General features: G+C 47.8%; 3 protein-coding genes across 3 annotated transcripts in view; 2 read left to right on the top strand and 1 right to left on the bottom strand.

Annotated features, from left to right (window-relative positions):
• Window positions 1-12,212, top strand: part of LOC134984114 (oocyte zinc finger protein XlCOF29-like) — a 27,230-nt gene extending 15,018 nt beyond the window's left edge. Inside the window, exon 6 of the mRNA XM_063949742.1 lies at window positions 12,135-12,212. Within this exon, the coding sequence (XP_063805812.1) occupies window positions 12,135-12,212 (78 nt within the window). The remainder of the gene's footprint in view (window positions 1-12,134) is intronic.
• Window positions 1-14,576, bottom strand: part of LOC134984122 (zinc finger protein 850-like) — a gene marked incomplete at its 5' end in the record, with an annotated part of 295,553 nt that overhangs the window by 76,255 nt on the left and 204,722 nt on the right. The gene's annotated exons all lie outside the window — the stretch shown is intronic.
• On the top strand, window positions 12,212-14,576 carry LOC134984113 (oocyte zinc finger protein XlCOF6.1-like). Its single transcript, XM_063949741.1, has one exon. The coding sequence runs from the start codon at window positions 12,212-12,214 to the stop codon at window positions 13,439-13,441; it is 1,230 nt and encodes a 409-aa protein (XP_063805811.1). The 3' UTR covers window positions 13,442-14,576.

The following is a 14,576-nucleotide window of genomic DNA, read 5'->3' as shown; positions in this document are numbered from 1 at the left end:
CAAATGCTTCAATTTAGATGGGCCAAGTGGTTCTTATCTGCCAACAAATTCTAGTGTAGTGACCCCGGTCCAGCCATCAGGACACTTATTTAGCAGCTTATATTAATTTTAAACCTTATTGAAGGCAAAGCATGCAATGGGCGGGTACCAGGATTCAAAATGGCAGCCACCTCACTTCCCAATATCATTGCCGGGCTCGGTGACTGTGGGCAGACCGTTCTGTCCCCAGCAATAGTGGGAGCTGCGCACCCGTGTGAGTGGGAGAGCATTTGCTCCCACCTGAGGAAAAATTGCCTCCAAGTCAGGTGTTTGGAGCGTGCAGGAAAGACTGGGCGCACTTATCCCCAAAATTCAGCCCGTGTCTTCAGCGGCGTCACTAGGCTGCACCAGTGAACAGTGCTCGGAGTGAGCAGAGCGAGCTGCTTTAGGGCAGTAGGAGTGGGGGACTTAATAAATAGGGTCTTGGTTCCAGCGGCGGCTGAGAGCTATTAGGTAGGGTAGATAAGAAGCCACTTAGTGAGGAGAGCTCCAGAAAGCACGTCTGGATGGACTCAGGCCCCTCTTATTTACAGGGGTGACAGGTGTGGTACATCCCTCCAAAGGCAGATCCAATCTCTTTCTCATCAGACTCTGCTGTCTTCCCTGCACTCTCACTCAGATGTTCACTGCTGCCAGTAGCACACGTATGAGAAGCAGAAGTATGGCGGCAGCTGTATAGATTCTGATATGTAATTCTCTGTATCATACTTACCGTACACACATCATCCTTATTACTATTGAGAGAATAGAGGTAAGACACTGATGATGGGGGTGTAAAAATAGGATTTTAATTACCTACCGGTAAATCCTTTTCTCTGACGTCCTAAGTGGATGCTGGGACTCCGTAAGGACCATGGGGAATAGCGGCTCCGCAGGAGACTGGGCACAACTAAAGAAAGCTTTATGACTACCTGGAGTGCACTGGCTCCTCCCACTATGACCCTCCTCAGACCTTAGTTAGAATCTTGTGCCCGGCTGAGCTGGATGCACACTAGGGGCTCTCCTGAGCTCCTAGAAAAGAAAGTATTATTTAGGGGGTTTTTTTCAGTGAGATCTGCGGGCAACAGACTCACTGCTACGAGGGACTAAGGGGAGAAGAATCGAACCTACCTGCTTGCAGCTAGCTTGGGCTTATTAGGCTACTGGACACCGTTAGCTCCAGAGGGATCGAACACAGGGCCCGACCTCGATCGTCCGGTCCCGGAGCCGCGCCGCCGCCCCCCTTACAGAGCCAGATGCAAGAAGACGGTCCGGAAAATCGGCGGCAGAAGACTTCGGTCTTCACCAAAGTAGCGCACAGCACTGCAGCTGTGCGCCATTGCTCCTCATGCACACCTCACACTGTGGTCACTGATGGGTGCAGGGCGCTGGGGGGGGGCACCATGAGCAGCAATATTAAACACCATGGCTGGCAAATCTACACAATATATAGTCCTAGAGGCTATATATGTGTAAAATACCCCTGCCAGAGATCCATAAAAAAGCGGGAGAAGTCCGCTGAAAAAGGGGCGGGGCTATCTCCCTCAGCACACTGACGCCATTTTCTCTTCACAGTGCAGCTGGAAGACAGCTCCCCAGGCTCTCCCCTGTAGTTTTCAGGCTCAAAGGGTTAAAAAGAGAGGGGGGGCACTAAATCTAGGCGCAATATTGTGTATACAAGCAGCTATTGGGAAAATCACTCAGTTATAGTGTTAATCCCTGCATTATATAGCACTCTGGTGTGTGCTGGCATACTCTCTCTCTCTGTCTCCCCAAAGGACTTTGTGGGGTCCTGTCCTCAGTCAGAGCATTCCCTGTGTGTGTGCGGTGTGTCGGTACGGCTGTGTCAACATGTTTGAGGAGGAAGGTTATGTGGAGGCGGAGCAGATGCCGATAAATGTGATGTCGCCCCCTGTGGGGCCGACACCAGAGTAGATGGATAGTTGGAAGGTATTAACCGACAGTGTCAACTCCTTACATAAAAGGGTGGATGATGTAACAGCTGTGGGACAGCCGGCTTCTCAGCTCGTGCCTGCCCAGGTGTCTCAAAGGTCATCAGGGGCTCAAAAACGCCGGCTACCTCAGATGGCAGACACAGATGTCGACACGGAGTCTGACTCCAGTGTCGACGAGGTTGAGACATATACACAATCCACTAGGAACATCCGTAGCATGATCTCGGCAATGAAAAATGTGTTACACTCTGACATTAACCCAAGTACCACTAAAACAAAAGGGTTTTTATGTTTGGGGAGAAAAAGCAGCCAGTGTTTTGTTTTCCAGCAGATGAGTGAATGAAGTGTGTGAAGAAGCGTGGGATCCCCCGATAAGAAACTGGTAATTCCTAAAAAGTTACTGATGGCGTACCCTTTCCCGCCAGAGGATAGGTCACGTTGGGAGATATCCCCTAGGGTGGATAAGGCGCTCGCACGTTTGTCAAAAAAGATGGCACTGCCGTCTTAGGATACGGCCACTTTGAAGGAGCCTGCTGATAAAAAGCAGGAGGCTATCCTAAAGTCTGTATATACACACTCAGGTACTATACTGAGACCTGCAATTGCCTCAGCATGGATAGTGCTGCTGCAGCGTGGTCTGTTACCCTGTCAGGACAGGGATACTATTTTGCTAACCATAGAGCATATTAAAGACGTCGTCTTATATATGAGGGATGCACAGAGGGATATTTTCCGGCTGGCATCCAGAATTAATGTAATGTCCATTCTGCCAGGAGGGTATTAGGGACCCGGCAGTGGACAGGTGATGCTGACTTTAAAAGGCACATAGAGATTCTGCCTTATAAGGGTGAGGAATTGTTTGGGGATGGTCTCTGGGACCTCGTATCCACAGCAACTGCTGGGAAGAAATTTTTTTACCTCAGGTTTCCTCACAGCCTAAGAGAGCACCATATTATCAGGTACAGTCCTTTCGGCTTCAGAAAAGCAAGCGGGTCGAAGGCGCTTCCTTTCTGCACAGAGACAAGGGAAGAGGGAAAAAGCTGCACCAGACAGCCAGTTCCCAGGATCAAAGATCTTCCCCCGCTTCCTCTGAGTCCACTGCATGACGCTGGGGCTCCACAGGTGGAGCCAGGTGCGGTGGGGGCGCGTCTCGGGAACTTCAGCAACCAGTGGGCTCGCTCACAGGTGGATTCCTGGGTTCTGCAAGTAGTATCACAGGGATACAAGCTGGAGTTCGAGGCGACTCCCTCTCGCCGTTACCTCAAATCAGCCTTGCCTGCTGCCCTTGGAGAAAGGGGAGGTAGTACTGAGGGAAATTCACAAGCTGTACTTCCAGCAGGTGTTAATCAAGGTACCCCTCCTTCAACAAGGTCGGGGTTACTGTTCCACAATGTTTGTGGTACCGAAACCAGACGGTTCGGTGAGACCCATTCTAAAATTGATATCCTTGAGCACTTATATACGAAGGTTCAAGTTCAAAATGGAATCGCTCAGGGCGGTAATTGCAAGCCTGGACGAAGGGGTTACATGGTATCACTGGACATCAAGGATGCTTACCTGCATGTCCCCATTTACCCTCCTCACCAGGAGTACCTCAAAATTGTGGTACAGGACTGTCATTACCAATTCCAGACGTTGCCGTTGGTCTGTCCCCGGCACCGAGTGTATTTACCAAGGTAATGGCCGAAATGATGATACTCCTTCGAAAAAAGGGAGTTATAGTAATCCCGTACTTGGACGATCTCCTTATAAAGGCGAGGTCCAGGGAACAGTTCTTGGTCGGAGTAGCACTATCTCGGGAAGGGCTACAACAGTACGGCTGGATTCTGAATATTCCGAAGTCGCAGCTGGTTCCTACGACGCGTCTACTGATCCTGGGTATGGTCCTGGACACAGAACAGGAAAAAGTGTTTCTCCCGGAGGAGAAGGCCAAGGCCCTAAGTCAGGCAAGACCCCTGCTTCAACATCAGCCGGTGCTGATCCAGTCAGATAACATCATGGCGGTCGCCCATGTAAACCAACAGGGTGGCACAAGAAGCAGGATGGCGATGGCAGAAGCCACAAGGATTTTCCGATGGGCGGAATATCATGTGTTAGCACTGTCAGCAGTGTTCATTCCCGGAGCGACCTCCAACCGGGAGAGTGGGGACTTCATCCAGAAGTCTTCCAAATGATTGTACACCATTGGGATAGGCCACAGGTAGACATGATGGTGTCCCACCTCAACAAAAAGCTAAATAGATATTGCGCCAGGTCAAGGGACCCTCAGGCGATAGCTGTGGAGGCTCTGGTAACACCGAGGGTGTACCAGTCGGTGTATGTGTTCCTTCCTCTGCCTCTCATACCAAGGTACTGAGAATAATAAGAAGGAGAAGAGTAAGAACCATACTCGTGGTTCCGGATTGGCCAAGAAGGGCTTTGCACCCAGAACTTCAAGAAATGATTTCAGAGGACCCATGGCCTCTGCCGCTCAGACAGGACCTGCTGCAGCAGGGGCCCTGTCTGTTCCAAGACTTACCTTGCGTTGACGGCATGGCGGTTGAACACCGGATCCTAAAGGAAAAAGGCATTCCGGGGGAAGTCATTCCTATGCTGATTAAGGCTAGAAAAGAGGTGACCGCAAAACATTATCACCGCATATGGCGAAAATATGTTGCTTGGTGTGAGGCCAGGAAGGCCCCAAGGGAGGAATTTCAGCTGGGTTGATTTCTGCACTTCCTACAGTCAGGAGTGACTATGGGCCTAAAATTGGGTTTCATTAAGGTTCAGATTTCGGCTCTGTCGATTTTCTTCCAGAAAGAACTGGCTTCACTGCCTGAAGTTCAGACTTTTGTTAAGGGAGTGCTGCATATTCAGCCCCTTTGTGCCTCCAGTGGCACCTTGGGATCTCAACGTGGTGTTGAGTTTCCTAAAGTCACATTGGTTTGAACCACTTAAGACCGTGGATTTGAAATATCTCACGTGGAAAGTGGTCATGCTGTTGGCCTTGGCTTCGGCCAGGCATGTGTCAGAATTGGCGGCTTTGTCATGTAAAAGCCCTTATCTGATTTTCCATATGGATAGGGCAGAATTGAGGACTCGTCCCCAGTTTCTCCCCAAGGTGGTATCAGCTTTTCACGTGAACCAACCTATTGTGGTGCCTGCGGCTACTAGGGACTTGGAGGACTCCAAGTTACTGGACGTAGCCAGGGCCTTGAAAATATATGTTTCCAGGACGGCTGGAGTCAGGAAAACTGACTCGCTATTTATCCTGTATGCACCCAACAAGCTGGGTGCTCCTGCTTCGAAGCAGACTATTGCTCGCTGGATATGTAGAACAATTCAGCTTGCGCATTCTGTGGCTGGACTGCCGCATCCTAAATCTGTAAAAGCCCATTCCACGAGGAAGATGGGCTCTTCTTGGGCGGCTGCCCGAGGGGTCTCGGCTTTACAACTTTGCCGAGCTGCTACTTGGTCAGGGTCTAACACTTTTGCAAAATTCTACAAATTTGATACCCTGGCTAAGGAGGACCTTGAGTTTGCTCATTCGGTGCTGCAGAGTCATCCGCACTCTCCAGCCCGTTTGGGAGCTTTGGTATAATCCCCATGGTCCTTACGGAGTCCCAGCATCCACTTAGGACGTCAGAGAAAATAAGATTTTACTCACCGGTAAATCTATTTCTCGTAGTCCGTAGTGGATGCTGGGCGCCCATCCCAAGTGCGGATTGTCTGCAATACTTGTATGTAGTTATTGTTAAACTAACGGGTTATTGTTGAGAGCCATCTGTTGAGAGGCTCCATTGTATTTCATACTGTTAACTGGGTATAGTATCACGAGTTGTACGGTGTGATTGGTGTGGCTGGTATGAGTCTTACCCGGGATTCAAAAATCCTTCCTAATTGTGTCAGCTCTTCCGGGCACAGTATCCTAACTGAGGTCTGGAGGAGGGTCATTGTGGGAGGAGCCAGTGCACACCAGGTAGTCCTAAAGCTTTCTTTAGTTGTGTTCCCAGCATCCACTACGGACTACGAGAAATAGATTTACCGGTAAATAAAATCCTATTTTCTCGTAGTCTGTAGAGAATGCTGGGGTCCATTTAGTATCATGGGGTATAGACGGGTCACTGGCACTTTAAGAGTTTAATAGTGTGGGCTAGTTTCCCTCTATGCCACTCCTACCAGACTCAGTCTAGAAACTGTGCCCGAGGAGACGGATATACTTCGAGAGAAGGAAATACACAGATAGTGGTGAAATTCACACCAGCTCACACATAACAAAAAAGCCAAACTCACCAACTTGGAACACTTCAGCAACGGCTAAACCAACAATTCTGAACCAAGTAACAAAATGCAGTAATACAAAGCACAGGACGGGGGCGCCCAACATCCTCTACGGACTACGAGAAAAGGATTAACCAGTAGGTAATTAAAATCCTATTTTCTCTTACATCCTAGAGGATGCTGGGGTCCATTTAGTACCATGGAGATGTACCAAAGCTCCCAGTACAGGAGGGAGAGTGCTGAGGTTCCTGCAGAACTGATTGACCAAACTTGAAGTCTTCAGAGGCCGAAGTATAGAACTTGTAAAACTTAGCAAATGTGTTCGACCCTGACCAAGTAGCTGCTCAGCAAAACTGAATAGCTGAGACACCCCGGGCAGCTGCCCAGGAAGAACTCACTTTACGGGTAGAGTGGGCCTGAACAGATTTTGGAATTGGCAATCCTGCCGTGGAATAAGCATGCTGGATAGTAAGCCTGATCCAGCGGGAAATTGTCTGCTTAGAAGCAGGACACCCAATCTTGTTGGGATGATAAAGTACAAATAGTGCGTCCGACTTCCTGTGACGTGTAGTTCTCTTCACATAGATTTTCAAAGCCCGCACAACATCCAAGGACTTTGAGGTAATTGAGGTGTCAGTAGCCACTGGCACCACAATAGGTTGGTTGATATGAAAAGCCGAAACAACCTTAGGGAGAAATTTCTGACGCGTTCTGAGCTCAGCTCTATCCTCATGGAAAATCAAGTAGGGGCTCTTGTGCGACAATGCCCCCCAATTCTGACAAACTTCTGGCAGAAGCCAAGGCCAACAACATAACGCCTTCCAAGTAAGAAACTTTACATCCACCTCCTGTAAATGTTCGAACCAATCTGATTGCAGGAACTGCAGCACCACATTAAGATCCCACGGTGACATAGGAGGCACAAAGGGAGGTTGGATGTGCAGAACTCCTTTCAAGAAAGTCTGAACCTCAGGGATAGCAGACAATTGTTTCTGGAAGAAAATAGACAATGCCGAAATCTGGACCTTGATGGTGCCCAAGCGTTGGCCAACATCCACACCTGCTTGCAGAAAGAGGAGGAAATGTCCCAGTTGAAACGCCACTGCAGGAAACATCTTGGATTCACACCAAGACACATAGTTTTTCCAAATCCGATGGTAATGCTTAGACATTACCCCCTTCCTAGCTTGGATCAGAGTAGGAATAACCTTATTTGGAATGCCCTTCCGAGCTAAGATCTGGCGTTCAACCTCCATGTCGTCAAACGTAGCCGCGGTAAGTCTTGATAGGCAAACGGCTTCTGCAGTAGAAGGTCCTCGCGAAGAGGAAGAGGCCTCGGATCCTCCAGCAGTAATGCCAGAAGATTCGTGTACCAAGCACGCCTTGGCCAGGCCAGAGCAATGAGGATCGGCGGAACTCTTGATCTTTTTATTAGTTTGAGAATCCTTGGGATGAGTGGAAGTGGAGGGAACACATACAATGACTGTAAGACACCCGGGGTGTCAAAAGGGCGTTTACCGCCACTGCCTGTCGGTCTCGTGACCTGGAACAGTACCTCCGAAGCTTCTTGTTGAGGCGAGAGGCCATCATATCTATCTGAGATACACCCCATCGGTGTGTTACCTCTGTTAATACCTCCGGGTGGATGACCCATTCTCCTGTATGTAGATCATGTCTGCTGAGGAAGTCCGCTTCCCAGTTGTCCACTCCCGTAATGAAGATCGCCGACAGCGCCAGCACGTGTCTTTCTGACCAGAGGAGGGTTCTTGTTACCTCTGACATTGCAGCCCTGCTCTTCGTTCCACCCTGCCTGTTTATGTAGGACACCGCTGTGACTTTGTCCGGCTAAACCTGAATGGCTCGATATTGCAGAAGATGAGCTTCATGTAGAAGGCCATTGTATATGGCCCTTTGTTCCAGATGTTTATTGGAAGGACAGATTCCTGGCCTGACCACTTTCCTTGGAAGTTTTCCCCCTGGGTGACTACTCCCCAATTTTTGATGCTTGCATCCATGGTTAGAAGAATCCAATTCTGAATCCCAAACCTGCGGCCCTTGAGCAGGTGAGAAGTTTTCAGCCACCAGAGTACTGAAATTCTGGCTTTTGGCGACAGGCATATCCGCTGGTGCATGTGAAGATGTGATCCCGACCACTTGTCCAGGAGATCCAGCTGGAAGAACCGTGCATGGAATCTTCCGTATTGTAGAGCCTTGTAGGAGGCTACCATCTTCCCCAGAAGGCGAATGCGCTGATGAACCGTTACCCGGGGAGGTTTCAAGACATCCCGGACCATTGATTGGACCACCAACGCTTTCTCCACCGGTAGAAACAACCTCTGCACTTCCGTGTCGAGTATCATCCCCAGGAAGGGCAGTCTCCTTGTCTGTTCCAAATGTGACGTTGGAAGGTTCAGGATCCACCTATGATCCCAGAGTAGTTGAGTTGAGAGCGCAATACTCTGCAACAGCTTCTCCTTGGAAGATGCCTCTATCAGCAGTTCATCCAGATATGGAATTATGTTCACTCCCTGTTTGCGTAGGAGGAGCATTATCTCTGCCATGACCATGGTGAACACCCTCGGTGCTGTGGAGAGGCCAAATGACAACGTCTGGAACTAGTAGTGACAGTCCTGTAGTGCAAACCGTAGATAGGCCTGGTGAGGTGGCCAGATCAGAATGTGAAGGTACGCATCCTTGATATCCAGGAATACTTGGAATTCCCCCTGTTCCAGACCTGAGATCACCGCTCTCAGAGACTCCATCTTGAATTGGAAAACCCTCAAGTAGGGGTTCAACGTCTTCAGGTTCAATATAGGCCTTACCGAACCGCCCAGTTTTGGTACTACAAACAGGATTGAGTAATAACCCTTGGTTTTTGGGTGAGGTGGAACTGGAACAATGACATTTGTTTGTACCAATTTTTGAATGGCTTCCTGAAGGATAGCACTTTCTGTCAGCAAAGCTGGTAAGCATGATTTGAAGAATCTGTGAGGTGGGAGTTCCTGAAACTCCAGTCTGTACCCCTGGTTAACAATATCCTTCACCCAGGGGTCTAGGCATGATGACGCCCAGACGTGACTGAAATCTTTTAGTCTCGCTCCCACTTGCCTGATGTCCAGGCTGATAGGTCCATCGTCATGCTGAATATTTGGAGGAAGCAGAACCTGGTTTCTGTTCCAGGGAACCTATTGGTGCAGGTTTTTGGGATCTTCCCTGACCTCCTCTAAAGAAGGTGTGAGGGGGTTTGAATTTTTTACATTTTGCAGTCCAAAAGGACTGCAGTGTAGGATACGATTTCCTAGCTAGGGCTGCTGCAGAGGGAAAAAATGTCGACTTACCCGCAGTCGCCGTGGAAATCCACGCATCCAATGCGTCCCCAAATAGTGCCTGACCTGTAAATGGCAGGTTCTCCACACTTTTCTTGGATTCTGCATCCGCAGTCCATTGGCGTAGCCAGAGTCCTCTGCGTGCCGAGACAGCCATGGAAGTAGCAGGCCAATGTCCTTCATGGCCTCCACCATGAAGCCTGCAGAATCCTGTATGTGATGTAAAAACAAGTCAGTGTCACTCCTATCCATAGTATCTAAGTCCTCTAGTAAGGTGCCTGACCACTTTACTATGGCTTTAGAAATCCACGCACAAGCAATAGTGGGCCTTAAAGCCATGCCTGTAGCAGTGTATAGTGATTTGAGCGTAGTCTCAATCTTGCGGTCAGCCAGCTCCTTTAAGGCGGTTGAACCAGGGACAGGTAAAACCACCTTTGTAGACAGCCTAGATACAGAAGCGTCTACAATAGGGGGGTTTTCCCACTTTTCTATTCTCTTCAGGGAAAGGGAAAGCAATGAGAATTTTTAGGGATCTGTAATTTTTTCTCTGGGTTTTCCCAGGATTTTTCAAACAAGGAGTTTAACTCCTTAGAAGCAGGGAAGGTAAGTTAGGACTTCTTATTTACTGTAAAATAAGATTTCTCTACTTGTTCTGGACCTTCTCAGAAATATGCAAAACATCCCTAATGGCTTCAATCATTAGCTGCACCCCTTTAGCAAGGGATGCATCCTCCCCCTGCATATCCCCCTCACCGTCCCCTGTATCAGAGTCGGTATTAGTGTCAGCTTGCATTATCTGGGCAAGTGTACTTTTTTGGGGTATGTAGGTGGGATTTTAGATGAAGTAGTGGGAGCTGAATATTTCAAACACTCCACAGATTGTCTCAAAAACTGCGTCTCTTATTATGTGACATCCATGTTGAAATCTGGGATATCATTCCCCTTAAAGAATCCACCCATGGGGGTTCGGATTCAGAAGGCCGAGACAGCACATTGCAGTCCTCAGTTTATGGAATAGACTCCTCAGGAGAAGATACACACTCTGCAGCACAGGACACAGAGTCCTTAGACATGGTAATGTGGATATACACACTTACACAGACCGGAAAATGTCGGACACAGTTTCCCCCAGAGTACCTTCAGAGAGTCACAGAGTATAAGGAGCCAGCCACACAGCGCCCCTGTAGGAATTTATGATAAAAGCCCGGTGCTGACTGATCTTAATAGGGAGGGCAGCGCTCCCTGTCAGCGTCCTAGTTCCTATGATCTGCAGGGAGAAAATGGCGCTGGTGAGTGCTGGATCCGCTCTGAGAGGAAGCCCCGCCCCTTGTAATGTCGAGCGGCTTCCTGCACTAATTGTTTTTACTGGCCTGAGGATTTTAGTGCTAACAGGGGGATTAGCCCCTGTTATCTGCGTGACCAGTGTAGGGTTTATCCGTGCTGGCACAGGACGCCCCTCAAAGCGCCTACACTGTGTGTTGCTGAGCCTTCCTGGAGCGCAGCCTGTCAGAGCTGCGCTCCCACGCTTGTGCCGCCATACCCTGCCGCTAACCGGGACGCCGGAGCTATACTTGCCACTTTTCTTTCTTCTGGCTTTGTTAGGGGGTGGCGGCCGTGTTGCAGGAGTGAGCAGTCGCCTCATGGGCTTGTGATCAGCACCCTCAGGAGCTCAGTGTCCTGTCAGCGGAGTAGAGAACCATTAACTCTTTAGGAAGTTGGTTCCTATTCCGACCCCCCCACCCCCAAGTCCCACGAAGCAGGGAGACTGTTGCCAGCAGCCTTCCTGTAACCTAACTAACTGTAGAAAATAAAAAACTAAGAAAACTCCTAGGAGCTCCTCTAGCTGTGACCGACTCCTCTGGGCACGTTTTCTAAACTGAGTCTGGTAGGAGGGGCATAGAGGGAGGGGCCAGCCCACACTATTAAACTCTTAAAGTGCCAGTGGCTCCCAAAGGACCCGTCTATACCCCATGGTATTAAATGGACCCCAGCATCCTCTAGGACGTAAGAGAAAGTAGATTTTAGCCTAGCAGATGATGATGATTACAGTGTATTATATGGTGTATTGCATGTAAAGTACCTTGTTCCACACCTACTCTGCTGTAGCAATATACCTTATATAAGGGTGAGTAACACATGTACAGGCTTACCAGCGTATGAGCACACACATAAAGGAATGCTACCTTACCAATGCTTCCAGGAGTAACGTTAGGAGACATTTCTCTGATCCATCAGCTCATATGACTGATGTTATTGTTCATCTAGAATCTCCAATTCATACGATATGTTCCCCATCCATTGTTTTACATTGGTGCTGACATAGGACTTGGCGAGTGACTACATCTCCATTTATACTTCATGGTTAGTTACCAGTACAAGAGAGAGATATATCTAAGTCTTATTATAATATTACATTTGTTATTGTGAGTGTTCTCAGAAGGGTGGACACAATGATAGTCTGAGACACAATATTATAAAGCCTTCAGTAAAAGTTGTTTTATTATACACACCCATTTACAATTGTGTCCCAGAGAGTTGTCTTATCCTATTGTTTACAATATTAATATTGTTACAGAAAATGTCACATTTCCATAATGTCTTTTATTTCCAGCAGATGGACACACAAGCAGGAATATCACAGAAGGACATCTAATGTTATCCTCGGATTGTGAAACAAAAGATAATGACAGTAGACCAGATTCTCCAGGAGATAACCCCATTACCCCAATTATACATCCAGCTCTATCAGCTGGTCCCCCTGATCCTGCAAAATTTTATCCTGATCACTCTGATATTGGTGCATCTGGTACAGCTCTGAGAGTAGATACAGAGTTTCCATGTGCTATAGATGCCAAATGTTTTACACAGAACACAAAGCCTATTAACCCACAGACCGGTAAGGCAGGTGAGAGGCCATTTCTGTGTTCTGAGTGTGGGAAATCTTTTGCATACAATTCAGTTCTTATTAGACATCAGAGAAGTCACACAGGTGAGAAGCCATTTCCATGTCCTGAGTGTGGGAAATGTTTTGCACGCAAATCAGATCTTATTATACATCACAGAAGTCACACAGATGAGAAGCCATTTCCAAGTTCTGAGTGTGGGAAATGTTTCACACAGAAATCAGTTCTTGTTAGACATCAGAGAAGTCACACAGGTGAGAAGCCATTTCCATGTTTTGAGTGTGGGAAATGTTTTGCATACAAATTAGTTCTTATTAGACATCAGAGAAGTCACACAGGTGAGAAGCCGTATTCCTGTTCTGAGTGTGGGAAATGTTTTTCATCGAAACCAGATCTTGTTTGTCATCAGAGAAGTCACACAGGTGAGAAGCCATATTCCTGTTCTGAGTGTGGGAAATGTTTCGCACAGAACTCAGCTCTTGTTACACATCAGAGAAGTCACACAGGTGAGAAGCCGTATTCCTGTTCTGAGTGTGGGAAATGTTTTATACAGAAATCACATCTTATTAAACATGAGATAAGTCACACATGCGAGAAGCCATTTTCTTGCTATGAGTGTGGGAAATGTTTTATCCAGAAATCACATCTTATTAAACATGAGATAAGTCACACATGCGAGAAGCCATTTTCTTGCTATGAGTGTGGGAAATGTTTTATCCAGAAATCACATCTTATTAAACATGAGAGAAGTCACATAGGCGAGAAGCCATTTTCTTGCTATGAGTGTGGGAAATGTTTTACCTGGAAATCACAACTTGTTACACATCAGCGAAGTCACACAGGTGAGAGGCCATTTCCATGTTCTGAGTGTGGGAAATGTTTTGCACACAAATCAGATCTTATTAAACATGAGAGAAGTCACACAGGTGAGAAGCCATTTTTTGCTCAGAATGTGGGAAATGTTTTACACGGAAATTAGATCTTTTTACACATCAGAGAAGTCAGACGGGAAAAGCCATTTCCATGTTCTGAGTGTGCGAAATGTTTTACATAGAAATCACAACTTGTTACACTTCAGCGAAGTCACAGGTGAGAGGCCATTTCCATACTCTGAGAAATAAATCAGCACAATAGACATCACTCAGGTGAGGAACCATTTTAATCTTCTGGAGTATTCTCATAAATGCCATGCGTTGTTCTTCAAGGTTCTTCTATTTGCTATGCTTTTTGCAATATACATGTTACCACTGGGTGAAATAATCAGATGTCATGACCTCATCTACCACTGCTGTACAGATGACCTGTCTTTTGCTACAGGTACTGAGAACCCAGTCCCAATCCTAAATGGTTGTCTAGGTGAGCTCCAGGTGTGGGTGATGCCAGTTGGCTGTGACTCAGTCCTGGTGAAACAGGTCCATATGGTAGAAGCTCACCAACAAAGGGCAGGGTGACAGCTCAGCTTTGTTACCAACCATACATACGCTTGGGGGTTCAGAGTCACAAAATGCTGATCATGTGCGGAATCTTGGTCTCCTGGATGGTGGAGTGACACTTAGACATTAGTATCTGCCACAAACAGATCCTCATCTGAGGAACATAGCCAGACTCCAGCACTTATTTCCCTCAGAAGATCTACCTACAGTCATACATGTACTTGTATCATCATACAAAGACTACTGCAATGTCCTCTACCTGGGTCTCCCAGCAAAAGAATTGCACCCCTTGTAGCTTGTACAGAATGCAGCAGCCAGGCTGTTACCTAACCAGCCCGTTCCTGCCACATAACACCCATTCTCTGCTCCCTTCACCGGCTGCCTGTAAGATGGTGACTATTACATAATCTTACTGACTCTCCCAGCCCTACATGACCAGAGTCCCAATGTCCATGGTACCAGAAGCAGCTTCTGCCTCCTTTCTGCCCTGGTTACTTCCACCTGCAGATGAAGGACTGTTACCAGCAGTACCAAGAATCCACAAGAAGTTCTGAGATGTCAGGGGGACACAGGGTGGGTGGCACTATTGCTGTAGCGGGGGCTGCCAGAGGCACTGTCTATAGGTAATATTGTCCCCAAGCAGTGCTGAGGTGGAAGAGGGGGGGCACAGGGTGGCGAGCA

This window comes from Pseudophryne corroboree (assembly GCF_028390025.1).
Source record: "Pseudophryne corroboree isolate aPseCor3 chromosome 3 unlocalized genomic scaffold, aPseCor3.hap2 SUPER_3_unloc_37, whole genome shotgun sequence".
In the NCBI taxonomy this organism is placed as follows: Eukaryota; Metazoa; Chordata; class Amphibia; order Anura; family Myobatrachidae; genus Pseudophryne; species Pseudophryne corroboree.
Note: the sequence above shows the minus strand (reverse complement) of the source record. Positions and strands in the feature narration are given on the sequence as shown.

Bases quoted from the DNA above. Each gene is read 5' to 3' on its own strand.
- LOC134984113 (XM_063949741.1), top strand. From the start codon at position 12,212: ATGTTATCCTCGGATTGTGAAACAAAAGATAATGACAGTAGACCAGAT.